Source organism: Rutidosis leptorrhynchoides, chromosome 7 (assembly GCF_046630445.1).
Source record: "Rutidosis leptorrhynchoides isolate AG116_Rl617_1_P2 chromosome 7, CSIRO_AGI_Rlap_v1, whole genome shotgun sequence".
Taxonomy (NCBI): Eukaryota; Viridiplantae; Streptophyta; class Magnoliopsida; order Asterales; family Asteraceae; genus Rutidosis; species Rutidosis leptorrhynchoides.
In genome coordinates, this window is record NC_092339.1 from 124891890 (window position 1) to 124918594 (window position 26705).

Genomic DNA, 26705 nt, shown 5'->3' on the forward strand with positions numbered 1-26705 from the left:
ATTACTAATCAATTTTAACTTCTACCATGAGCTAGTCAACTAACTAGAACTCCTTTTAACCTCACTCACCACTCACCAATTACCACTCATCATTCACTCCATTTCACTTCCAATTCTCTTTCTAATTCTCTCTCAACACACACACACTATTATGAACGTATTTTTCCAGTAGTTAATCATCATCTTCATCAAAAATCACTTCAAGAATCAAGCTATAATCATCATAGGAAGAACACTTCAAGAACACTTCAAAAATCCCTTCAAGTTTACTAATTTACTTCCAAGCTTTCTAATCCATTCCAAGTAATCATCTAAGATCAAGAAACCTTTGTTATATACAGTAGGTTATCTTTCTTATTCAAGGTAATATTCATATTCAAACTTTAATTCAATTTCTATAACTATAAACTATCTTAATTCGAGTAAAAATCTTACTTGAACTTGTTTTTGTGTCATGATCCTACTTCAAGAACTTTCAAGCCATCCAAGATCCTTTGAAGCTAGATCATTTCTTGTCACTTCCAGTAGGTTTACCTACTAAACTTGAGGTAGTAATGATGTTCATAACATCATTCGATTCATATATATAAAACTATCTTATTCGAAGGTTTAAACTCGTAATCACTAGAACATAGTTTAGTTAATTCTAAACTTGTTCGCAAACAAAAGTTAATCCTTCTAAATTGACTTTTAAAATTAACTACACACATGTTCTATATCTATATGATATGCTAACTTAATGATTTAAAACCTGGAAACACGAAAAACACCGTAAAACCGGATTTACGCCGTCGTAGTAACACCGCGGGCTGTTTTGGGTTAGTTAATTAAAAACTATGATAAACTTTGATTTAAAAGTTGTTATTCTGAGAAAATGATTTTTATTATGAACATGAAACTATATCCAAAAATTATGGTTAAACTCAAAGTGGAAGTATGTTTTCTAAAATGGTCATCTAGACGTCGTTCTTTCGACTGAAATGACTACCTTTACAAAAATGACTTGTAACTTATTTTTCAGACTATAAACCTATAATTTTCTGTTTAGATTCATAAAATAGAGTTCAATATGAAACCATAGCAATTTGATTCACTCAAAACGAATTTAAAATGAAGAAGTTATGGGTAAAACAAGATTGGATAATTTTTTCTCATTTTAGCTACGTGAAAATTGGTAACAAATCTATTCCAACCATAACTTAATCAACTTGTATTGTATATTATGTAATCTTGAGATACCATAGACACGTATACAATGTTTCGACCTATCATGTCGACACATCTATATATATTTCGGAACAACCATAGACACTCTATATGTGAATGTTGGAGTTAGCAATACAGGGTTGAGGTTGATTCCAAAATATATATAGTTTGAGTTGTGATCAATACTGAGATACGTATACACTGGGTCGTGGATTGATTCAAGATAATATTTATCGATTTATTTCTGTACATCTAACGGTGGACAACTAGTTGTAGGTTACTAACGAGGACAGCTGACTTAATAAACTTAAAACATCAAAATATATTAAAAGTGTTGTAAATATATTTTAAACATACTTTGATATATATGTATATATTGTTATAGGTTCGTGAATCAACCAGTGGCCAAGTCCTACTTCCCGACGAAGTAAAAATCTGTGAAAGTGAGTTATAGTCCCACTTTTAAAATCTAATATTTTTGGGATGAGAATACATGCAGGTTTTATAAATGATTTACAAAATAGACACAAGTACGTGAAACTACATTCTATGGTTGAATTATCGAAATCGAATATGCCCCTTTTTATTAAGTCTGGTAATCTAAGAATTAGGGAACAGACACCCTAATTGACGCGAATCCTAAAGATAGATCTATTGGGCCTAACAAACCCCATCCAAAGTACCGGATGCTTTAGTACTTCGAAATTTATATCATATCCGAAGGGTGTCCCGGAATGATGGGGATATTCTTATATATATGCATCTTGTTAATGTCGGTTACCAGGTGTTCACCATATGAATGATTTTTATCTCTATGTATGGGATGTGTATTGAAATATGAAATCTTGTGGTCTATTGTTACGATTTGATATATATAGGTTAAACCTATAACTCACCAACATTTTTGTTGACGTTTAAAGCATGTTTATTCTCAGGTGAATACTAAGAGCTTCCGCTGTTGCATACTAAAATAAGGACAAGATTTGGAGTCCATGTTTGTATGATATTGTGTAAAAACTGCATTCAAGAAACTGATTTCGATGTAACATATTTGTATTGTAAACCATTATGTAATGGTCGTGTGTAAACAGGATATTTTAGATTATCATTATTTGATAATCTACGTAAAGCTTTTTAAACCTTTATTTATGAAATAAAGGTTATGGTTTGTTTTAAAAATGAATGCAGTCTTTGAAAAACGTCTCATATAGAGGTCAAAACCTCGCAACGAAATCAATTAATATGGAACGTTTTTAATCAATAAGAACGGGACATTTCAACTGCTCCCCGGCAGCGGCGCCAAAAATTAACTCTCTCCTTATGATATGCCCGAATCGGACGATTTATTTATGCGGTGTCGTTAGGTCACAAAACGTCAATTCAGGATATCAACAGAAGAAGTTGATTGTTTAATTTATATATGCTGGGCCTAAATCTATTATTCCTTCCTATGGGTTAGTAAGGGCAAATATGACCTAGGGTTGTTCCTTGAGCGATCGAATTTGAAACGGAGCTTATTCAGATAATCTAGTAATTAAGATTGGGATTGTACACAATTTAGTATCCAAGACTAGTGGCCAGGTACACGTTGTGTGGAGAGGCATGATCCTTTTGGTCCCAATAAATTGGTGACTGTTCGGAAAATCCAACAACCAAGTCCAACCGGTTTATTCTAGACACCACTTTATCCGGAATATCAAATTATGTAAAGGCAATAGTTGGGTTGATTTGATTTATAATTGTAATTAAAATATTAAAGCAATATAATTAAAATATGCTAGCTACCATGCAACAGCTAAGGACAGAGAAGACGTGGTTCACTATGATTTAAGATAACGTAGTGTCGGGATGATTGCGAGACACTCATTGGATAGATATACCTTGGTGTAAACACTAGATTCCCTACTAAGCGGTTTCCCGATTAGCATGTCACGAGAAACTAGGCTTTGAAGATTCTGATCGAATGGGCTATGCTCAACTCCCGACGCTTTATCCGGTTTAAGAATATAAGCGACCCATCTTGGATGCAGTGCATACATTGGGCACACGAATAAGGTAGCATAGCCATATAGATATAATATCCAGCCTTTCTTAACACCTTAGTGCATCACCCAAGTGAGTGGTTATGATTGTGTTTCGAATTCCTTTCTGTCAATGGTTTGGTAAAATCTAAGGGTTTGTAGACAAATTAGAACCTCTGATAGTTCTCAGTCATCCTTAAAGATTTATAAGCTTAGTTTGTACTGTAGTGCATTAAACTCCCATTTATGACTTAAACCAGCCCTTACTTAAATCTACCCAATAAATTTCTTAGTTATCCACCATGTACAAGACTTATAATGGTTTCATAGCTTCTAACCTTGACCATGCCCAAGTGGTCCTATAGTACATCAACATTCTACTCTACTGTAGCAACAGTATTTCCTTGAGTCTTATACTCTTGACCAATGTCTTGATCTAGTCATACGGTAATTCCCCATGTACTTTATAGTATTTCCGATGGGTTCATACCTTGACCAATGTATAAACACAGATAACTAACTACCTTTATAATAAATAGTCGACTTTATAAAAGGTTTTAATCATGTTTATTGGTGGAAGGATGATAATAACGAGGTTTAATATCATAGACAGAAAGCAAGTACGAAACGATAATCATCCCTAACTAACATTATTAAATCATGGCAAACAATTAAGCAATTACTCACACATCATGGCAACAAGCATTTCTAATATTAATAAATCATAAACATCGAACAAGAATATTATAATAAATTAATAAAAGAAAGGATAGATATTACCGAATAATGTCGGCAGAATAACACTTGTATTTCTTCATAATATCCATAGCGTTACAATGCTCGATAGCTTCTATTACTAACTACATACTAATCTCCTATTGATCACTAGAGAGCGACAATAGAGAGATAATTACATTTCCTAATCTCTGTACTTTTCTCTCTCTAGAATCTAGAGAGGGAAAGTAGAGAGAGAACTAATCTCCTATAGATCACTAGAGAGCGACTATAGAGAGATATTTGAGAGAGAAGTGAAAAATTGGTGTGTGTTGAAATGAATGCAAAAAGCTCTTTAAATAGGCAAAATTTTCCTGGCAAATGGCTGGCAGGCCGTTTGCCAAGGCCATTTGCCAGGGTAAGCCATTTTTGGTGCCCGTTTGCTGGCAGGCCTATTTCCCTTATGGCAGACCGTTTGGCAAGCCGTTTGCTGGATCGTAACTTATCTTTCACCGTTTTTGCTCTAGAATCTTCGTTTTAGCTCCGTTTTTGACGATTCTTACGCCCATGAGTTCGTAATTAAATATCCTACAACATGAGGTAAGTAAATAAACTTTTCCAAAAATTATAAAATAAGTTATTTAAACGCGAGTTAATCGTCTTAGCCGGTTTTGCTCGTTTTTCCTCGTTTTTCATCCGTTTTTAGTGATTCTTGAAACATAGCCTTCGTAATGACATAATCTACCAAATGAAGCAAATACATGCTTATTTAGATGATAAATTCAATTACTTTATCATAAATGAGGCTAATATTGGGGATAAAAACATGACTTTTTAGCCGATATCAATGCCCTGTCCAGTCTTTCTTCCATTTTGCATCCAAGGCATTTGCATTGTTTATCTCTACCAAAACAACCCATCTTTTCTCTCTCAGCCTTTTCCTTTTCAACCTCTTCCTCAGAAATTTGAACCCTCACAACATTCGCATGACGATCGAAAGCATCAGTTACATCAAGAGACCAATCATAAGACTCATCATCATAGGTAACAGCTAAGGCCTTTGAAGACTCATCAACAACTGGAACGTTTACTGTATTTTTAGATTCTCGTTTCTGATTATGGAATGGATTATGAAAGCCTGGTTGCTTCGGCTTAGTGCATTTTCTCTTAAAGTGACCCAACTCATGACAGTTGTGACACCTGGCTTTGTTCATATCGAAGCCAAACTTGGTGTTCTTGCTCACACCCAAGTGTTTCTCACCAGTCTTCTCAATATATCTCTTTGCCCTACGAATAAAACTTCCCATAGTGTAACATCCGTGTTACATCCGTCCCACATCGGTTGGAGAGGGGAACGAAGCATGCTTTATAAGGGTGTGGAGACCTTTCCTAGCATGACGCGTTTTGGGACCACAAACGCAGCAGATGTCATGAGAACTCTGCAGTTAAGCGTGTTCAGGCGAGAGCACTACTAGGATGGGTGACCTCCTGGGAAAGTGCTGGTCGTGTGTGGTTGCCAAGAAAAATCCGTGCGCCTACAGGCAAAGCGAACAATATCATGCTACGGGGAATGTTTACCTGGGATGTTACAGATGGTATCAGAGCCAGGCCCCGGACCAAACGTGCATAGTGAGGACGTTGTGTCCCATTAGGGGGGAGGATTGTAACATCCGTGTTACATCCGTCCCACATCGGTTGGAGAGGGGAACGAAGCATGCCTTATAAGGGTGTGGAGACATTTCCTAGCATGACGCGTTTTGGGACCACAAACGCAGCAGATCTCATGAGAACTCTGCAGTTAAGCGTGCTCAGACGAGAGCACTACCAGGATGGGTGACCTTCTGGGAAAGTGCTCGTCGTGTGTGGTTGCCTAGAAAAATCCGTGCACCTACGGGCAAAGCGGACAATATCATGCTACGGGGAACGTTTACCTGGGATGTTACACATAGCCCAGAGGATATCCATTTTCTCCATCTCATTTTCATCAATCTGTTCATAGTCCTCATGTTCCAAATGAATGTTCCCAATTCTTCCATGCAACAGATCATTGTAAGAATTCACAACCATAAAGACTAACGCCATGTCCTCCTCAACCCCTTGAATTGTATGCAAACGAATATTCTCAGTTCTCAAGACTTCGGTACTCGCATCCTTGCTTAAAGTTGTATGATAAAGAACACTTTGTGGTGTAGGAGTGACATAACTAGAGGTAATCTTCTGAGTATTTGAGGTAAAAGCTGTCTGAGGTGGAGCGTGTTTCTTATAAGCTGAACCAATTTTAGGAGCTTTGTAGACCACGGAATGCTGAATTGTCTACAACCTTTTCAACCTCTCTTGAAAATCAAGCTCCTTTGCCTGTAGCTTGGTAACAATAACACTAAACGGGTTATCCAGAATTGCAAAGGATTTCTCAATTTCTTGGATAATAGGATCCCACTTTATCGGTAAACCCTCAAGAAAGCACTGTAATATCTTCTTATTTGGGAACAAGATATCAACACGTTTAAGCCCTGTCAACAGGTGATGATATCTCGCAACAGCATCTTTTAATGATTCATCAGGCTGAACGACAAAGTTCTTCCACTCCTTCTTCAGAACCTTACCCTTTATTTTCCTATACTCAGCACATCCCTCATTTCCACTCGTTTCACAAGGCATATGTGGTCTGATGCGCCTCAAACTGGTGGAATATCTCCTTAGAAATGAAATTTCCCATTCTTATTGATTAAAAACGTTCCATATTAATTGATTTCGTTGCGAGGTTTTGACCTCTATATGAGACGTTTTTCAAAGACTGCATTCATTTTTAAAACAAACCATAACCTTTATTTCATAAATAAAGGTTTAAAAAGCTTTACGTAGATTATCAAATAATGATAATCTAAAATATCCTGTTTACACACGACCATTACATAATGGTTTACAATACAATATGTTACATCGAAATCAGTTTCTTGAATGCAGTTTTTACACAATATCATACAAACATGGACTCCAAATCTTGTCCTTATTTTAGTATGCAACAGCGGAAGCTCTTAGTATTCACCTGAGAATAAACATGCTTTAAACGTCAACAAAAATGTTGGTGAGTTATAGGTTTAACCTATATATATCAAATCGTAACAATAGACCACAAGATTTCATATTTCAATACACATCCCATACATAGAGATAAAAATCATTCATATGGTGAACACCTGGTAACCGACATTAACAAGATGCATATATATAAGAATATCCCCATCATTCCGGGACACCCTTCGGATATGATATAAATTTCGAAGTACTAAAGCATCCGGTACTTTGGATGGGGTTTGTTAGGCCCAATAGATCTATCTTTAGGATTCGCGTCAATTAGGGTGTCTGTTCCCTAATTCTTAGATTACCAGACTTAATAAAAAGGGGCATATTCGATTTCGATAATTCAACCATAGAATGTAGTTTCACGTACTTGTGTCTATTTTGTAAATCATTTATAAAACCTGCATGTATTCTCATCCCAAAAATATTAGATTTTAAAAGTGGGACTATAACTCACTTTCACAGATTTTTACTTCGTCGGGAAGTAAGACTTGGCCACTGGTTGATTCACGAACCTATAACAATATATACATATATATCAAAGTATGTTTAAAATATATTTACAACACTTTTAATATATTTTGATGTTTTAAGTTTATTAAGTCAGCTGTCCTCGTTAGTAACCTACAACTAGTTGTCCACAGTTAGATGTACAGAAATAAATCGATAAATATTATCTTGAATCAATCCACGACCCAGTGTATACGTATATCAGTATTGATCACAACTCAAACTATATATATTTTGGAATCAACCTCAACCCTGTATAGCTAACTCCAACATTCACATATAGAGTGTCTATGGTTGTTCCGAAATATATATAGATGTGTCGACATGATAGGTCGAAACATTGTATACGTGTCTATGGTATCTCAAGATTACATAATATACAATACAAGTTGATTAAGTTATGGTTGGAATAGATTTGTTACCAATTTTCACGTAGCTAAAATGAGAAAAATTATCCAATCTTGTTTTACCCATAACTTCTTCATTTTAAATCCGTTTTGAGTGAATCAAATTGCTATGGTTTCATATTGAACTCTATTTTATGAATCTAAACAGAAAAGTATAGGTTTATAGTCAGAAAAATAAGTTACAAGTCATTTTTGTAAAGGTAGTCATTTCAGTCGAAAGAACGACGTCTAGATGACCATTTTAGAAAACATACTTCCACTTTGAGTTTAACCATAATTTTTGGATATAGTTTCATGTTCATAATAAAAATCATTTTCTCAGAATAACAACTTTTAAATCAAAGTTTATCATAGTTTTTAATTAACAAACCCAAAACATCCCGCGGTGTTACTACGACGGCGTAAATCCGGTTTTACGGTGTTTTTCGTGTTTCCAGGTTTTAAATCATTAAGTTAGCATATCATATAGATATATAACATGTGTGTAGTTAATTTTAAAAGTCAAGTTAGAAGGATTAACTTTTGTTTGCGAACAAGTTTAGAATTAACTAAACTATGTTCTAGTGATTACGAGTTTAAACCTTCGAATAAGATAGTTTTATATATATGAATCGAATGATGTTATGAACATCATTACTACCTCAAGTTTAGTAGGTAAACCTACTGGAAGTGACAAGAAATGATCTAGCTTCAAAGGATCTTGGATGGCTTGAAAGTTCTTGAAGTAGGATCATGACACAAAAACAAGTTCAAGTAAGATTTTTACTCGAATTAAGATAGTTTATAGTTATAGAAATTGAATCAAAGTTTGAATATGAATATTACCTTGAATAAGAAAGATAACCTACTGTATATAACAAAGGTTTCTTGATCTTAGATGATTACTTGGAATGGATTAGAAAGCTTGGAAGTAAATTAGTAAACTTGAAGGGATTTTTGAAGTGTTCTTGAAGTGTTCTTCCTATGATGATTATAGCTTGATTCTTGAAGTGATTTTTGATGAAGATGATGATTAACTACTGGAAAAATACGTTCATAATAGTGTGTGTGTGTTGAGAGAGAATTAGAAAGAGAATTGGAAGTGAAATGGAGTGAATGATGAGTGGTAATTGGTGAGTGGTTAGTGGGGTTAAAAGGAGTTCTAGTTAGTTGACTAGCTCATGGTAGAAGTTAAAATTGATTAGTCATACATGACATAATCAAGAGTGGAATCCCATGCTAGTTCCTATTGGTATATACTCATAGTAAGTACGTTTTGAAGCTGTGTATAATACGGGTAAGAATACGACTAGAATTCTTGATGAAAGAAAAGAATGGAAAAGTAACTGTAACCATTTTCGTTAAGTATGAGTGTTTTGATATATATCTTGAGGTCTTCCAAAAGTATTTTAATACATCTAAATACACTACATGTATATACATTTTAACTTAGTCGTTAAGTCATCGTTAGTCGTTACATGTAAGTGTTGTTTTGAAACCTTTAAGTTAACGATCTCAATTAATGTTGTTAACCCATTGTTTATTATATCTAATGAGATGTTAAATTATTATATTATCATGATATTATGATATATTAATATATCTTAATATGATATATATACATTTAAATGTCCTTACAACGATAATCGTTACATATATGTCTCGTTTCGAAATCCTTAAGTTAGTAGTCTTGTTTATATGTATATAACTCATTGTTAATATACTTATGGAGATACTTACTTATCATAATCTCATGTTAACCATATGTATATCCATATATATATCGTCATGTCGTTTTTACAATTTTTAACGTTCGCGAATCGCCGGTCAACTTGGGTGGTCAATTGTCTATATGAAACATATTTCAATTAATCAAGTCTTAACAAGTTTGATTGCTTAACATGTTGGAAACATTTAATCATGTAAATATCAATCTCAATTAATATATATAAACATGAAAAAGTTCGGGTCACTACAAGAAAGAGCCTGAGTAAGATGACTGTATGCTTTGCATTCTAAGTTGTAATCTTCTCTTTCTAATGCACTGAGTTCCATAGGAGTCTTGAATTCACCATGATCCTTAGTCGAAAAAGTATATTCAGCCTTTAAGAAGTTATATAACCGAGAGTCTATACCATTCAATGAGTTTAAAAACCTTGGTTTCCATTCGGCAAAGTCATCCAATGATTCAAGCCTAGGTACATGATAAGAACTACCAATCTCATTTTCAGTCTTAAGTAAATGATGAAGACCCGACGAATGCATTTTTGAAGTTTCATAGATGTCTGACATTGTAACCGTACGGTTGCACTACACTGATGCAGGAATTAACACGGTTGCACTACACGGGAGCATAAGTTAACACGGTTGCAGGTTACACGGTTGTAGAATGTAACCGGGTGAATTAATACGGTTGCAATGTATAACCGGACGGGTACAAGTTGTATCCGTACGGTTGCAGGTGAACACTGTTGGAGTATTAACGATTTGATATTACACGGATGCAGAGTTGTATCCGTGCGGTTGTAATGACCGGGTGATATATCCGTACAGTTGCAGAGTGTAACCGTACGATTGTATGCTTAGTCGAATTTGGGTAGAAAACTGCACAGAAACTAGGGTTTGGGTTTTGGGTTGTTCTAGCACTCAATCTGGATCAATTTTTCAAGTTTTTCCACGTTCAAAACACATAATATGACCAGATAAACACTTTTCCTTATCAAAAACACGAATTAACACGTAAAAATTATGAGATTTTATGACTTTTCCAAGAAAAACCCAAAAACTCAAACTTACTCAACGATTTTGACAAAAATCGAACGTTTAATTAATCACACAAGCTCTGATACCATTTGTAGGATCATGTAAACAGGATTAAACGATCTTGTAATCAATAACGAGTGCGGAATAACTCGTTATTGGGTTTAATAATCAAAACACAAGTAAAACCAATGATCTTAGTTAAGAAATCGACTTTAGGATGACTAAGAACGATAAAGATGAATGCTAGAACACTAGGGTATCGTTTTGGACGTCTGGAATATGTTAGGATTCGTAACCCCAACAATGAACCCGTAATACCCATTATATACACAAAGCATGCAACCGTGCGGTTGCACCTTGCAACCGTGCGGTTGCCCAGTCTTCCCGTACGGGTGCATACCTGCAACCGTGCGGTTGCATTCCAACAGTGAAAGTTAAACGTTAAAGCATTTTAACGTGATCGTAATAAACTCGGGGACTATAATGCACCAACAATTAACTTTTGTGACCTACTTTTTGGCCTAACATAGAGGTTAACTAGTTTACGAACCCTCGCTTCGCGCCGGAGGTTCGGTTTTCAATGTATTTTAATGCTTTTAGTTTGTAAAATTATTTCGTGGCTAACGATGATGTCGTTGAAGCGCAACTCGAGTCGAACTAAAATGTATAATCCGTGAAAGATTTAAATGTTATTTTAAATTAACAATATATGTGTTATGTGCATATCCGCGTTTCACTATGGAATTGTCGACTTTTAAAAATTTGATGCAAAATCAACGTGTATGAAAAGTACCTCAAATATTTAGCGTTTTTTAAAAAGATTCCATTTTGCGTATAGTTAGTGATATTGTGTTCTTAAAATTATTTCGAGTTTAACGATGGTGTCGGAAAAATTTAACTCGTTGCGAGCGAGAAGATATGACCCGTTGAATATTTGGGTGGAGTTTAGTTAAGATTTTTTATGAAAATGGTTATTTGACACTTTACTCCCCTGTTTTGGGGGGAGGTTTTAATTTTTGAACAAATTTTATAGGTTTTTTTGGAAAAAGGAAAAAAAAGGTGAAAAAAAAAAAAATAAAAAAAATAAAAAAATGTGAAATGACGAAATATATTATATAATATTATTATAGTTATAATACGGGGAGGCGAGTCGGGTCGGGGTAAAGGGGTAGGGTTGGGGAGTGTTTTGTATTTTCTTGAGGGTGTGAGGTTTTTTTAGAAAAATTGGGAAGGGGCCGATTCGTACTTTGAATAAAGTTTGAGAGCGTTAGTGTGAGAGTGAGATAGTACAAATAGTACTATTCATTTGGTATTTTCTTGAAGGTGTGAGGTTTTTTTTTAGGAAAATTGGGAAGGGGTGGATTCGTAATTCGAATAAAGTTTGAGGGCGTTAGCGTGAGATTGAGATAGTCCAAATAGTACTATTCATTTGGACTATCTCAATTAGATATAGGTATAATTAGGTTAAAGATTTGTTAATTGTAATGCAAATAACAAGAACCTTCAAAACCCATGTTTGAATCATATAACACTAAAAGGAGAACATGATCAAATGAAACACATTGTTTTAATTTCACCATGAAACACAATACAAACCCATATCGAAGTACAAAGCGAGATGTTGTTCATTTTAGCCCATAACCAAAAACCTCTTGTACAAGTGCTAAGGAGAGACATGGTTGATTTGAATTCTTAATAAGATTAGTACACATTTGAAGAATAAGCCCTGAACTCGCTAGTCTTAGGAGGCACTATGTGTTTCTTTTGAAGCATTCCACTTGTGTAGTATGTTGCCAAAGATATCATAGAAGGCGAGATATAATTCGTTATCGGTTATTTCAGCTGCCATGAAACCTTGGCCGTCGTAGTAAAACTTCATTTCATCAAGGTTCCATGGAGTGAACTCGCCCCGCCATGCCTTTGAGCCACCTCCGCTAGTCAAGAACTGAAGTTGACTGCGAACAAAAAAACTATTTCGTTACAACTTTGACTTGTTTTGTCAATAAAATAAGTAAAATGGTGTTGAATAATGTTACAATGATTTTACCTGTTTGAACTACTAATGTGCTGCAAGCAATGATCATGCCCATTTATGTATAGGTTTACCTCATTTTCCTACAAATATATGGTCATTTCATATTAATAAAAAGGTTATTGTTTAATACAACATTAAGCAAACAAACATATGCCTAAGTAAAGGTTGATAGATCTTACTTACGGGCATTGATACTTTGATTTTCATAATTGATAAATTCATTTTAAGTGCGTATTAGTTACTCATATTAAGTACCTAATGACCAATTTGAGTAAATATATCAATTTTGTTAGTGGATATATCAGCATCCCTTGTACTCCTTTTACTTGTACTCCTTTGGTCTCAATCTATAGTTCATTTTCTTATTTTGGATTATCACATCACAATGTTAACTATCAAATGCAGTAATAATTATATTTTACCTAAGCTATGTGCTGTGGACAATTAAATTGAAACATAAACATTATTTACCAATCATTTTAATTTATATACCTGAAGAATAGGCAAGAGTCTGTCAACAAGCTCTTGAGTACTGCCATGAACTCCACCACTGAATATTGTATGATGCCCAACTACTATTTTCCATTTTGCCTTTGATTCTTTTAAAGCTACTTCCACATCCTAAACATATATATCAAACATTCAAACATATGTATTAAACTCAAGTTTTATTACATTTTCAAACAAATCAATGTATCAATATATACACAATTCTGTCTCAAATATACATCGTTACATATATCACAACGTAACGTAACCATCTCTAGATAACGTAGGAGTTGGGGTCTTGATATTCTCATAAGAAGTCTAATGTTAACCTCACTAGCTGTAACATCCCGCGTTTTTCCGTTAAATTTATTTTTAACACCGTCTTTTTCTTTTAAATAATACCTTTCGTTATTTAAATTCGTAGTTTCCGTTGACTAACGTTCATAATAATTCCGTCATTTAATTATAACATCTCTCGTTAACTTGCGTTTTAAAAATATTCGATCGGTTAAATCCCGCACCCGCTTTGAAACTCGAGGGACCGGAGTTGCCAAATGGGCAAACTAGTTGACTAGGTCAACTAGTCAACCCATTTCATCCATTCCATCATCTCCCTCATCCCTTTTCTCTCCATCTCAAGAACACACACACAAACCCATTCCATTCATTCATCATCTAAATTCAATCTTGGAAGCTCACAACAAATCCGATTACATATTTGGAATCCTCTCTTCATCCTCTACAATTTGATACCAACTTCATCTCGTTTGGGTAACATTTCTAAAACTCTAGATTTCTCTAAATTCGTGTTTTTGATTTGAAATGGTGTTAGTTAGTGTCTATGGCTCGAGTCTAACATGAATATATGTTTGGTTTGCTCGATTTGTTGTTTTTGGAGTAACTAGCATGAACTTGAAATGGGTGTGCTTAATCCTTGATTTTGGATGAGTTAATGTTGTTAGATTGTTAAAGTGCATGTTTTAATTGTGTTACTAGTATCACTAGCTTCATTTTGATGTGTAGGTTGATTTGTAAAACTTCAAAAAACATGATTAATGATTTTGTGATTCTTGACTAGGGTGTGATGGTTCTTGACATGAATTTTTGGATGCTTGAATGCCATGGAATGTTAATTGTTAGTGTTTAGTTGTAATGTATGCTCCATTACCTTCAAAACGGCATATCATATGTGTGAATTGGTTTCCCGAAACTCAAATTGCATTTGATGAACTTGAAACCTTGAAATGAACGTTTAATGATCACTTGATGAGTTTTCGGCTATTGTAAATGATGTTGTCGTTTGATGATAAGTGCTTAGTTGCGTTCCTTGTCAAAAGAGCTTTCCAACGGTATAAGATACGTCTTCTAGTTGTTTACGGTTTGCGTTTTATGGTTGTTTGAAGTTTTGACCAAGACTTGAACCTTGAAACTGACCAGGTGCCAGACCACGTGTTATGTCGCGGCGCGACACCTCTGGCCGCGGCGCGGCATATGCCGTGGTCAGATTCTGACCTACTTTGTCAAATTTCGAAAAATGTTTGCTATGCTACGCACCTCCGATTAACATGTAACTTGGCCAACATGCTCATATATGACTTCTAAGCTTAGAAAAATAGTTCGGGACCCGACCCGAACGTGTTGACTTTTCGTTGACTTTGACCAAGTTTGACTTTTTGTCAAACTTAACCAAATACTTATGCAACCTTTCTAACATGATTATTTACTAGTATCTTGCATGAAACTTGACAATTTGATTCACATGCTAATATAATCGAGTCGTAACGAGCCATAGGACTAATTGAACATCTTTGACCGTTTGTGTTTACCGTTATTGATATAACCTATATGTTTAGGTCAAGACTAGCTTTGTCTTTGCACGCGTCTACTTGTTGAAGTACTTTATTAACTCTTGCACTCAAGGTGAGATCATAGTCCCACTTTTACTCTTTTTGAACTTATATTGGGATGAGAAAACATAAACGATTCTTTTGAACTAAGTGAACACAAGAACGGGAAAACAAACATTCTACATACGAGTTTAGAACAAAAATCCTCAATTCGATTATCATTAGTTACACTTGCCGGGTGTAAGCGAGAACTTATGTTATATGGCCATATGGGTTGACAACCCTCATCTTTGACGGTTCGCTACCGTCTACGGATGAAATATATTTTCGAGAATCAGTGTTTGTTCTAGCACTAAGTGATGGGGTATACAATGGAAGGAATGTTAAGCTTTGATAATTGGGTGCTCGTGAAACAAACTTTTGGAATGTATTACTATTATTTCATTGATGCAAATCTTGTGGTTCACTTGTACTTACTTACTTAAACCTATGATTTCACCAACGTTTTCGTTGACAGATTTCTATGTTTTTCTCAGGTCTTGCACGATATGTGAAACATGCTTCCGCTTACTATTTGATACTTGCATCCGATGTCGAGTATACATGCATTTCATGGAGCGTCTTTTGACTTTACTTTAGACCGTGTCGCCTAGACTTCAATCGTACTTATAACGTTGTAACTTAACTTTTGGTTGAACAATTCTTGTAAACTTTGAAACAATCTTTATTTTGAAATGAAGGCGACATATTTTGGTCAAACGTTATCTTAAAGACTTATAATCAGGTAATGGGACCCACGTAGCCGACGCCGTCACTTGACGATTTGTCGGGGTCGCTACAAGTGGTATCAGAGCCTTGGTTGTAGGGATTTAGAGTTCATTTGTGTCCACCCCGAGTCATAGGGTACATAGGTGAATCTAGACTACAACCGGCATATAGACTGAAGTAGGAATTATTTGACTAATTGTGCATTTATACTCGAACTCTTCTATCATATCTAACTCGTATTCGATCTTGATCTTACGTTGATAAATTTTGTTGATGCGCCACCTTGACTTTATGAAGTAATGTTAAATGCACATGAGAATCAGGGTAATATAATTTCCGGGATTATATTACGGTGATTCACATGGACGTTCCGACATTATGACATAGAGAATTTAAGGCGAGTCAAGGAAAATTTTCTCTCTATCCTTATTCCATGCCACGGTTAGTATTGTTGAAAATACTAACCAACGATATTCTTGTCTCATGAAGGAACAATGGCTCACCAAGGTCAACACAATACTCCTCTCGAAACTCTTGAACAAGCTCTTCAACGAATGATAACCACCGCCGTGGGTACGGCCGTGGCCGATCACTTTTCTAACAACAACAATCATGGAGCCGGTAATTCAAGCGAAGGTTGCTCCTACAAGAACTTCATGAAGTACAACCCTCCCCCTTTCGATGGAACCGGAGGACCGGTTACTCTCACCCGATGGTTTGAACAAATAGAGACCGTTTTTAACACAAGCGGCTGTCGAGACCAAGATAAGGTCAAGTTTTCCACCCTCACTTTCACCGGCATTGCTCTCTCGTGGTGGAACAAGTACGTACAATCAGTGGGTATCGATGAAGCCCTTACACTCTCTTGGGCCGAATTAAGAGAAAGAATGATCATCGAATACTTCCCGCGCGACGAGACTCGAAGGCTCGAGCAAGGGCTAAGGAATTTGAAAACGGTCGGGAATGACCTCGGAGCTTATAATCAACGTTTTACCGAACTAGTCTCAATGTGTCCGAATCTCATGGCTCCCGAATCACTAAGAGTCGAACTTTACATGGATGGCCTCCCTAAGAGCATTCAACACGGGGTAATGGCATCCCAACCCACTAACCTACAAGAGGCTTTAGCAAAGGCCCACCAAACTTTAGAAACGGTAACTGAAATGGAAGCACCGGCACCAATGATCGAGAACCAACCGAGCGGCAATAAAAGAACATGGGAAGCCTCTCAATCAAGCAACCACAACAATAACAACAACCCCGCCAAGAAGCCTTTCGCCTCCAACGACAAGAAAGGCTATACCGGAAAACTACCTTTTTGTAACGAATGCCACAAGCATCACTTTGAAGGATGTGGCAGGTTTCGCCACCGGCGCCAAGGACCCGTCGCTCGAAAGATGCCCAACGCACACAGAACGGGTGCTTGCTTCGAATGTGGCCAACCGGGTCATTTTAGGAATGTGTGCCCAAATAAGAAAATCAACCCCAACGTACGCCATTGAACTTTCAACATCGACACCTAGGATGCCCGAGACGACGATGGACTAGTCACGGGTACGTTCCTTCACAACAAACCATATATTTCATACTTATTCGATTCGGTTACCGCTAGACGTATTACAACCGAGGCTTTGACTTGTACTCTTTACATTCCACCTTTTTCCCCTAGATACTACTTAGGCAATTTAAGCGACCAATGGATAAATATTGTGAGCCTATAAATTTTATTGGAGGATATACGTTAAGGATTTTGACTTGACACCTATAGAAATAGGGAGCTCGAAACCTATTTGTTAAGGAGAAATTTTTCCCCTACAATTATGCATAGAATATTGTGAACTAAGTAATTTTCGGTTGAAAACCGATACCCTCTTCCTCGTATCCACAATTGGGGGTTAAGGGAGACGAGTTTTCCGAACTCGCAACGTTAGTTGTAAATCTCTCTTAGTACCATTCGATTTATTTAGGACTCTGTCCGTATTCATGAACCTCCTAAACCACGTATGCAAACTTATCTAGACAAATCTGTTATCGTATTTATAGATGACATCTTAACTCATTCAAGTAAAGAAGGAAAACGAACAACATCACCATCTTAGTCTCGAACTTTTGAGAAAAGAGCAACTCTATACCAAATTCTCCGAGTGAGAATTTCTGTTGAACGAAGTCCAATTTTCTAGACCATGATGTTAAAGGTCAAGGCATTACAATCAATCTCGAAATCAAGCCACATGTAATCAGGAAACTCTCCCAACTCAGACTTGTATTCGTAAAATCTTAAATCTCGTCTATTTTTACCGAAGATTCATTTCTGACTTTTCTCGTGTTACACGACTTTTAAACTCGTTAACTCACTAAGGAAAACTTTAAACCTCTTCATGTCTGAGCCTTGAACGTGATTCTTCACACCAACCTTCCTAGCTAAATTCGTATAGCACTAGATGGAACTCAAACATGGAAATATTTCTACTTGAACGCCGAAAGGCATACTCTCTCGTCTAAAAAAAAAAAAAAAATAAAAAAAATAAAAAAAATAAAAAAAATAAAAAAAAAATCAACATAACTAAAATTCGTTATTTTACACGAAGAATTCGAATACTAAATTGTGGATCCGATCAAACTTCTCGTCATCACGTACCACACTACATACCTCTGTTATTTCACCGTCACCGTCTGATATTACTGGAATTTAAGATAACACACAACCCAACGATACTTCACTCTTCTTTGACTTAACGCCCTTGTGAATTCTGATAATCGGCCAACTATTATTCAACCCCGAACTATACAACTACGTGTACTACCTCGTTTCTCTTTCAGACTTCAACTTTTGGCAACTAGAGGCACGTTATGGCAACCTCGAGATGTAAACTCATCCTATTCTAAGTCCTCATTTCACTTCTATATTTATCGCTCGCACTCCCGTATAAGGAAACTTTTTGTAAAATTTTTCATTGGATAGAGAAGCTCCTCATATTACATTAGTATTCGCCACGAGGGTGAATAGTCCTAACGAACATTTTTTTTCTCGAACCCTAACTAACTTGTTCAAACGTATCTTAAGAGATTCTTTTCCAACACGGTGTATCTTTGTCAATTATTCTGTATCGAAATACTCGTTTCACTTCTAGTTTTACAAGAAACCTTGGGAACCTGCTTAGACATGAGTACCGCGTACCACCCACAAACTGACGAACCGAGCAAACGAACGATTTACGTCTTGGAAAGACATCTCACAAACTCGTATTGTCACCTTTAGTAGATCACTCTTACAACAGTAGTTACCACTCGTGTGTTCACGCGCACTTTTCGAAACCTTATATGACCGCTAATGTCATACCCCTGTTCATTTAACCAAAGCATCAACCACCGAAATCTGAACTCCATCAAGAAACAACAATTGAGATCGTTCAAGTCCGAGAAGGGCTCGAGACAACCCATTGTTGCCAGAAGAGTTATACCAAACTTAGAGGAGAACCTCACAAATCCCAGTGTGTAACCGCGTAATATTGAGAACCCGCACCTTGGAAGGGTGTAATCCGTTTCGGGAATCAGGGAAAGTTAAACCCGCGACATGTTAACCCTTTTGAAACCTTGGGGCGTATTGGAACCGCTCCCTACCGTTTAGAACTTCCGACTCAATTAAGTTTCCGTTTACCCTACATTTCGTGCAACAAACTTAGAAACGTGTCCTGCGGAACAGGAACGTGCAATCCTGCTGGATACATCAACTATCGATGACAAACTTCTCTTCATAGGAAAACCAGTTGAAACTGGGGATCGTAAAAACCGAACCTTAATGCAACGTAAAACCCTGACTATCCAAATTCATGAGAACCCTCAAGAACGTACTTTCACTTATTCATAGCATTGACAACGTAAAGTCTCGAGTAAGAGATATCGACTACTACTTCCAACTAAATTTCGGGACGAAATTTCTTTTGAGTTGTGGATAATGTAACATCCCGCGTTTTTCCGTTAAATTTATTTTTAACACCGTCTTTTTCTTTTAAATAATACCTTTCGTTATTTAAATTCGTAGTTTCCGTTGACTAACGTTCATAATAATTCCGTCATTTAATTATAACATCTCTCGTTAACTTGCGTTTTAAAAATATTCGATCGGTTAAATCCCGCACCCGCTTTGAAACTCGAGGGACCGGAGTTGCCAAATGGGCAAACTAGTTGACTAGGTCAACTAGTCAACCCATTTCATCCATTCCATCATCTCCCTCATCCCTTTTCTCTCCATCTCAAGAACACACACACAAACCCATTCCATTCATTCATCATCTAAATTCAATCTTGGAAGCTCACAACAAATCCGATTACATATTTGGAATCCTCTCTTCATCCTCTACAATTTGATACCAACTTCATCTCGTTTGGGTAACATTTCTAAAACTCTAGATTTCTCTAAATTCGTGTTTTTGATTTGAAATGGTGTTAGTTAGTGTCTATGGCTCGAGTCTAACATGAATATATGTTTGGTTTGCTCGATTTGTTGTTTTTGGAGTAACTAGCATGAACTTGAAATGGGTGTGCTTAATCCTTGATTTTGGATGAGTTAATGTTGTTAGATTGTTAAAGTGCATGTTTTAATTGTGTTACTAGTATCACTAGCTTCATTTTGATGTGTAGGTTGATTTGTAAAACTTCAAAAAACATGATTAATGATTTTGTGATTCTTGACTAGGGTTTGATGGTTCTTGACATGAATTTTTGGATGCTTGAATGCCATGGAATGTTAATTGTTAGTGTTTAGTTGTAATGTATGCTCCATTACCTTCAAAACGGCATATCATATGTGTGAATTGGTTTCCCGAAACTCAAATTGCATTTGATGAACTTGAAACCTTGAAATGAACGTTTAATGATCACTTGATGAGTTTTCGGCTATTGTAAATGATGTTGTCGTTTGATGATAAGTGCTTAGTTGCGTTCCTTGTCAAAAGAGCTTTCCAACGGTATAAGATACGTCTTCTAGTTGTTTACGGTTTGCGTTTTATGGTTGTTTGAAGTTTTGACCAAGACTTGAACCTTGAAACTGACCAGGTGCCAGACCACGTGTTATGTCGCGGCGCGACACCTCTGGCCGCGGCGCGGCATATGCCGTGGTCAGATTCTGACCTACTTTGTCAAATTTCGAAAAATGTTTGCTATGCTACGCACCTCCGATTAACATGTAACTTGGCCAACATGCTCATATATGACTTCTAAGCTTAGAAAAATAGTTCGGGACCCGACCCGAACGTGTTGACTTTTCGTTGACTTTGACCAAGTTTGACTTTTTGTCAAACTTAACCAAATACTTATGCAACCTTTCTAACATGATTATTTACTAGTATCTTGCATGAAACTTGACAATTTGATTCACATGCTAATATAATCGAGTCGTAACGAGCCATAGGACTAATTGAACATCTTTGACCGTTTGTGTTTACCGTTATTGATATAACCTATATGTTTAGGTCAAAACTAGCTTTGTCTTTGCACGCGTCTACTTGTTGAAGTACTTTATTAACTCTTGCACTCAAGGTGAGATCATAGTCCCACTTTTACTCTTTTTGAACTTATATTGGGATGAGAAAACATAAACGATTCTTTTGAACTAAGTGAACACAAGAACGGGAAAACAAACATTCTACATACGAGTTTAGAACAAAAATCCTCAATTCGATTATCATTAGTTACACTTGCCGGGTGTAAGCGAGAACTTATGTTATATGGCCATATGGGTTGACAACCCTCATCTTTGACGGTTCGCTACCGTCTACGGATGAAATATATTTTCGAGAATCAGTGTTTGTTCTAGCACTAAGTGATGGGGTATACAATGGAAGGAATGTTAAGCTTTGATAATTGGGTGCTCGTGAAACAAACTTTTGGAATGTATTACTATTATTTCATTGATGCAAATCTTGTGGTTCACTTGTACTTACTTACTTAAACCTATGATTTCACCAACGTTTTCGTTGACAGATTTCTATGTTTTTCTCAGGTCTTGCACGATATGTGAAACATGCTTCCGCTTACTATTTGATACTTGCATCCGATGTCGAGTATACATGCATTTCATGGAGCGTCTTTTGACTTTACTTTAGACCGTGTCGCCTAGACTTCAATCGTACTTATAACGTTGTAACTTAACTTTTGGTTGAACAATTCTTGTAAACTTTGAAACAATCTTTATTTTGAAATGAAGGCGACATATTTTGGTCAAACGTTATCTTAAAGACTTATAATCAGGTAATGGGACCCACGTAGCCGACGCCGTCACTTGACGATTTGTCGGGGTCGCTACACTAGCAACAATGGAAAATGCCGATTTATAAATAAGTGTACACATCTCTCACCTTTAAAAGTCCTGAAATATAATCTCGTACAGGAACCACCCCTCTCCAATCATATGTTTGATCCGTTTCTGTAAAATATTTTTCTTGAAACGGTGTTGTATCCACGAAGAAAAATTCGACATTACCTACATTGAATCCGATGATTAGATCACTATTGGATGATCGAGTTTCTATTTTAAATTTAAAGATGAATTATAAATTAATTACCAGAACTTAGGATAAAAGATCTAAGGCAGAGCCATTTGCTATCCCTTTGTGTAAGCACTGGACTCAACTGTGCCAAAGCATTGCCCCGGTAATCATGGTTCCCCAATACTGCCAAAATACTCACATATTAATTTGTTATCTTGTGCACTGTGTATGAGTGTTCATTGATTCAGTTATCGATCTCTTCTAATTAATTGGTTCACTTTGTTCGGTTCTAAAATTTTACATTTAAATTTGTTATGTTGTGCATTATTTCTTATGGTTCGGTTTTCGGTTTGTTCTGTTCTGGAATTTTGAGACCAAAATTGGAAGGAAAACTAAATTCAGAGGTCGAAACTGAACTAAAAATCAAATTTAAATTTGGTTATCTTTTGGTAAAAACCGAAAAAACAATAAAGTTACATTTCATCAAGACATCCTCAAGATACAAGCTACAAGTAATGCACGATTTATGATACAAACTAGGAAGTACAACTCTTAATAAGTGTTACTAATACAAGTTCAAAAACATGAAACTATTGATACATGTGAGCTTCAAAGTCAAAGCAAAAGTTTTTCTATTTCACAATTACATAATTTTATAGGTTTTGAAAACAAATAACTCTTTGATATTCTTGATTCGAATTTAATAAATCACATAAATACATACTATACCAATATATTAATATTAATAATAATATATTTGTCAAATAAAATTCGATTTTGGGTTTAACCCAATTCAAAACCAAAAATCAAACCGGATACTTAATTTTGAATTCGGTTTGATTTTAATCTATTCGAAAGTCATTTTTCAAATTGAATTCAGTTTGTAACCAATTTAATTTGATTCGATTTTTGAATTAAACAGTTTCAAATCAAATATTGAACGACGCTACTATTAGCATTACCTTTATGCTATTCTAATATTCTAATATTTTAATTGAAAGCTAATAGCATTGGACTTACCGGAATACCATTGTTTCTGTAAGCTAGGGGCGGTATAAACATTCGTAAATGATTCGAAAAATGCAGGATCATCTTCATCGACTAATCCACTATCATAAAAATTGTCACCGGTTGAAACAATGAAGTCGACGTCCATTTTCTCCCCGACTTTTCCCATCTAAATATCATCATTAAACTCACTGATTAACGCTAATTAAGGTACATTTACATAATATTTACATCTAATTAATACATATTGGCAAAAACAGACCTCACAAATCAAAACTAGCAATTGAATTATAACTTAATTCCAAAATTTATATGTGTTTCTTTCAGTAATTACAAATAGTCTTCACGGAGTATATTGCATCTACAGACTACATATCATGGTAGGACCCCAAATGCAACCGATGAATCTCTTAATTTTTCATGCACATGAAATATATACTTAAAGGGATATCGTAATCAGCGTGCATTTTATAAAATGTTAAGAGTACTATTAAATGTTCAAGTACGAGGGACAAATTTTTTTAAAAAATGTACAGCCGATATATTTTGTTATGTAAACCACATGAACGAACCATTTTTTTTTTTTTTAGAAATAACAACTATTTATAATCATAAATACATTTGGAAGTGATCTGTACACTATTATTTTGTATGTGTAAATAAATAGAATACAATACAATACTATAAAACATATTTTTTTTTTCACGAGACAAACGCACACATCTAACATGAATTTCACACGAATATATACGTCATCTCTGGACTTGAATCCACATGACTCTTAGTTGGAGACTCGATACCACTATGCCAATAGTCTCCTTTGTAGATTTTAATACATATTGAATGATGTACGGATGAAATAAAATTAGTGGTATACGAATAATATTGATGGTATAAGACGACCAGCACCATTTTTCTAGCTGATGATAACGTAGTATTAAGTAGAATGTATAGTTCACGTGATAATCATGATATCACTAAAGTTAAAGTTGAATAACTGATTTCGGCAAATGGAAAACGACATACTTTCTCTAAAAAAGAAATATCCAATCAGTTTTAAGTCCTTTTCAATTCAACAAAATTTAGAAATTAAATGTTCAACGACGTGACCTTGAGATTCGAGTCCTGATTCATTAGTTTGGACTTTGAATGTAATTAGTTATAGAATCTAGATTAATTATCATTAATTGTGATTAAGAGAAATGATCACCTGAAAAGCAACATTGGATTGGTTGTAGAGTCCTCTTCTACCCCAATCACCAACGACCAAAAAACTAAGAGATCCATCGGGTTTTGTCGTATGTTCGAAGCGTTGAAGCTCGGCTACCGACATAACGACGGCTGACACGACCATAAACAATAGAAGATGAAGAGATGGGGACTTGATCATGGTCATGGTTTTGTTAGGTGAGTTGAGGAGAAATTAAAGAGATGTGGGGTGAGTTTGAGATGAAAGATGAGTGTGAATATATACTCCCTGATTTTTGTTTTGTTTTGAAAATGTAATAACCAATCATCTGATCTGATATATATTTATTATAAATTATAAATGAAATTAAATATAAGATTAAATATTTAAATATAAGAATTAGAATAGGCATACAAATAAAATCCAGAGTACGAAACCTTAAACTAGATTCTAGAGCTATCTTGAAGCATTTTATCATTATTTTGAATGAACGAAAGCTTTTTTTTTTTTTTTTTTTTTTTTTAATTTAATTTCACATTGGAATATCTAGTTTTTCTAAATTTTATTTTTAATTTTAATAATAAGCTTTGAAATAATGTTTTAAAGACACTTATATATATAAATGGTAAACAAATGGAAATTTTTATTTAAAAGGACTTGACCACATTCGCAATCATATGCCATGCACGCACGCGATTTTAGGAGGAAATTCGAATTGCATTGCAGGAACACAATCCTTAAACTATTCCGAGGGGCAGACGAACCGAGTTTGAATCCTGAATGGATCCGGAAGAAAACTCATATGGGTCAATCCGGAACTCCAAATTTTAAGCAGATTGATTAATAGGATAGGCAGAGTAAGGCTCGAACCCATGACCTAAACGCAAGCTTCACACACAAGGTGTGAGGATACCAATGAGCCTGTAATGGCTTTTTATTGCATTTTCTTCACTCACACTTTGATTAAATTCTATAATACTTTACATGTATAGGATTATTACTGTATTTGATAACTTATGAAAATTTAATCTACCCAACTTATATCGTTAGTGAAAAAAAAAAAAAAAAAAAAAAAAAAAAAAACATGAACACCATCTTAATATGAATCATATATATGACCGGATTGTGATGATGTTGACCACATGGATTAAAGATAGGGAATGTGGGCCCGGCCTACCAACTGACTTCCAAATCACAACTGAGTTCCAAATAATACTGGCCAGCTGTGAAATGTATTTGATAGCTAATTTGCCCATGCTTTCAAGCATTTGCATGCCCATTGTCCATGTGCACAACGTAACAACATCATCATCATTATTCATTGGATAAGGATGTGTGGGACCTTTTCATGTCTCCAACACCAATAATATAAATTTTTGTTTTATCTAAAAATGATTGAAGATTATTGTATTTTCTTGATTCCAAACGGTAGCTTAAGGGCAGAGTCATGAGATTTTGAGGAACTTTAGTGAATGTAAAATCTTCATGTAATGCAACTTTGAATTAGTTATTGCGTGGGTTGGTTAGTTTTAAAGGAGAGGATTTTGCAATAAAGTGGTTTAACTTTCTCATTGTGGGCAAACATTTTTTATAGCGGCCTGCTAATTAAGTCACTATATTATTAACATCACTTTCCACGTAATATCTTTTAGAGTATTGTGATGTGTGACTGCATCAACGTTGTCTATTATTAACGTTTTGTAAACCTATACAGGAGCCTGCTACATGTGGCTTATTATCACTTGTGAAACGTATTAGTACACAAATTTGGTTTAGACATAATATGATCATACATTAGAGATGTCCCTATGGCTACGTTATGTATGAGTTCAGGCACGCTACACCATAGACATTGTCGTGCTCGAGCATCATTGTCTTTGGACGTGGTTTGAAATGGACGGGCATCCTTAGCCTTTTGATTTTTGTTTAAAACGAATGTAATAATAATGAGTGATGATAAATTCGGGTACCTTTATATATAATTCCACTTATATTATGCATTAGTTACTTGTACTGTACACACATATAATGCATAATACAAGTGGAATTATCAAAAAATTAAGTGAAATTATAATCACCCAATGATAAGCATGGAGTCTTTGTTAAGTGTGAAGATGGAACGAAATCGAAAAAGAAAAAGCTGTAGCAGGTACATACTCGCGGATCGCAGGTAGGGGCTTGTCGATCGTGAGTAGGGTGC

General features: G+C 35.5%; 1 protein-coding gene across 1 annotated transcript; it reads right to left on the minus strand.

Moving 5' to 3' along the window:
• Positions 1–12245: 12245 nt before the first annotated feature.
• Positions 12246–24728, minus strand: LOC139857446 (purple acid phosphatase 17-like). The gene is made up of 7 exons (XM_071846195.1): positions 24527–24728; positions 23329–23485; positions 22384–22491; positions 22177–22301; positions 13209–13337; positions 12729–12796; positions 12246–12636 (listed from the first exon to the last, which is right to left on the minus strand). The coding sequence occupies exons 1-7, from the start codon at positions 24710–24712 to the stop codon at positions 12423–12425; spliced, it is 987 nt and encodes a 328-aa protein (XP_071702296.1). The 5' UTR covers positions 24713–24728; the 3' UTR covers positions 12246–12422.
• Between the last annotated feature and the right edge of the window lie 1977 nt (positions 24729–26705).

Coding starts and splice junctions, on each gene's coding strand:
- LOC139857446 (XM_071846195.1), bottom strand. CDS start 24,712: ATGACCATGATCAAGTCCCCATCTCTTCATCTTCTATTGTTTATGGTC. Junction 23,486..24,526: donor AATCCAATGTTGCTTTTCAG/GTGATCATTTCT, acceptor GATGATATTTAG/ATGGGAAAAGTCGGGGAGAA. Junction 12,637..12,728: donor CACATTAGTAGTTCAAACAG/GTAAAATCATTG, acceptor TTTTGTTCGCAG/TCAACTTCAGTTCTTGACTA.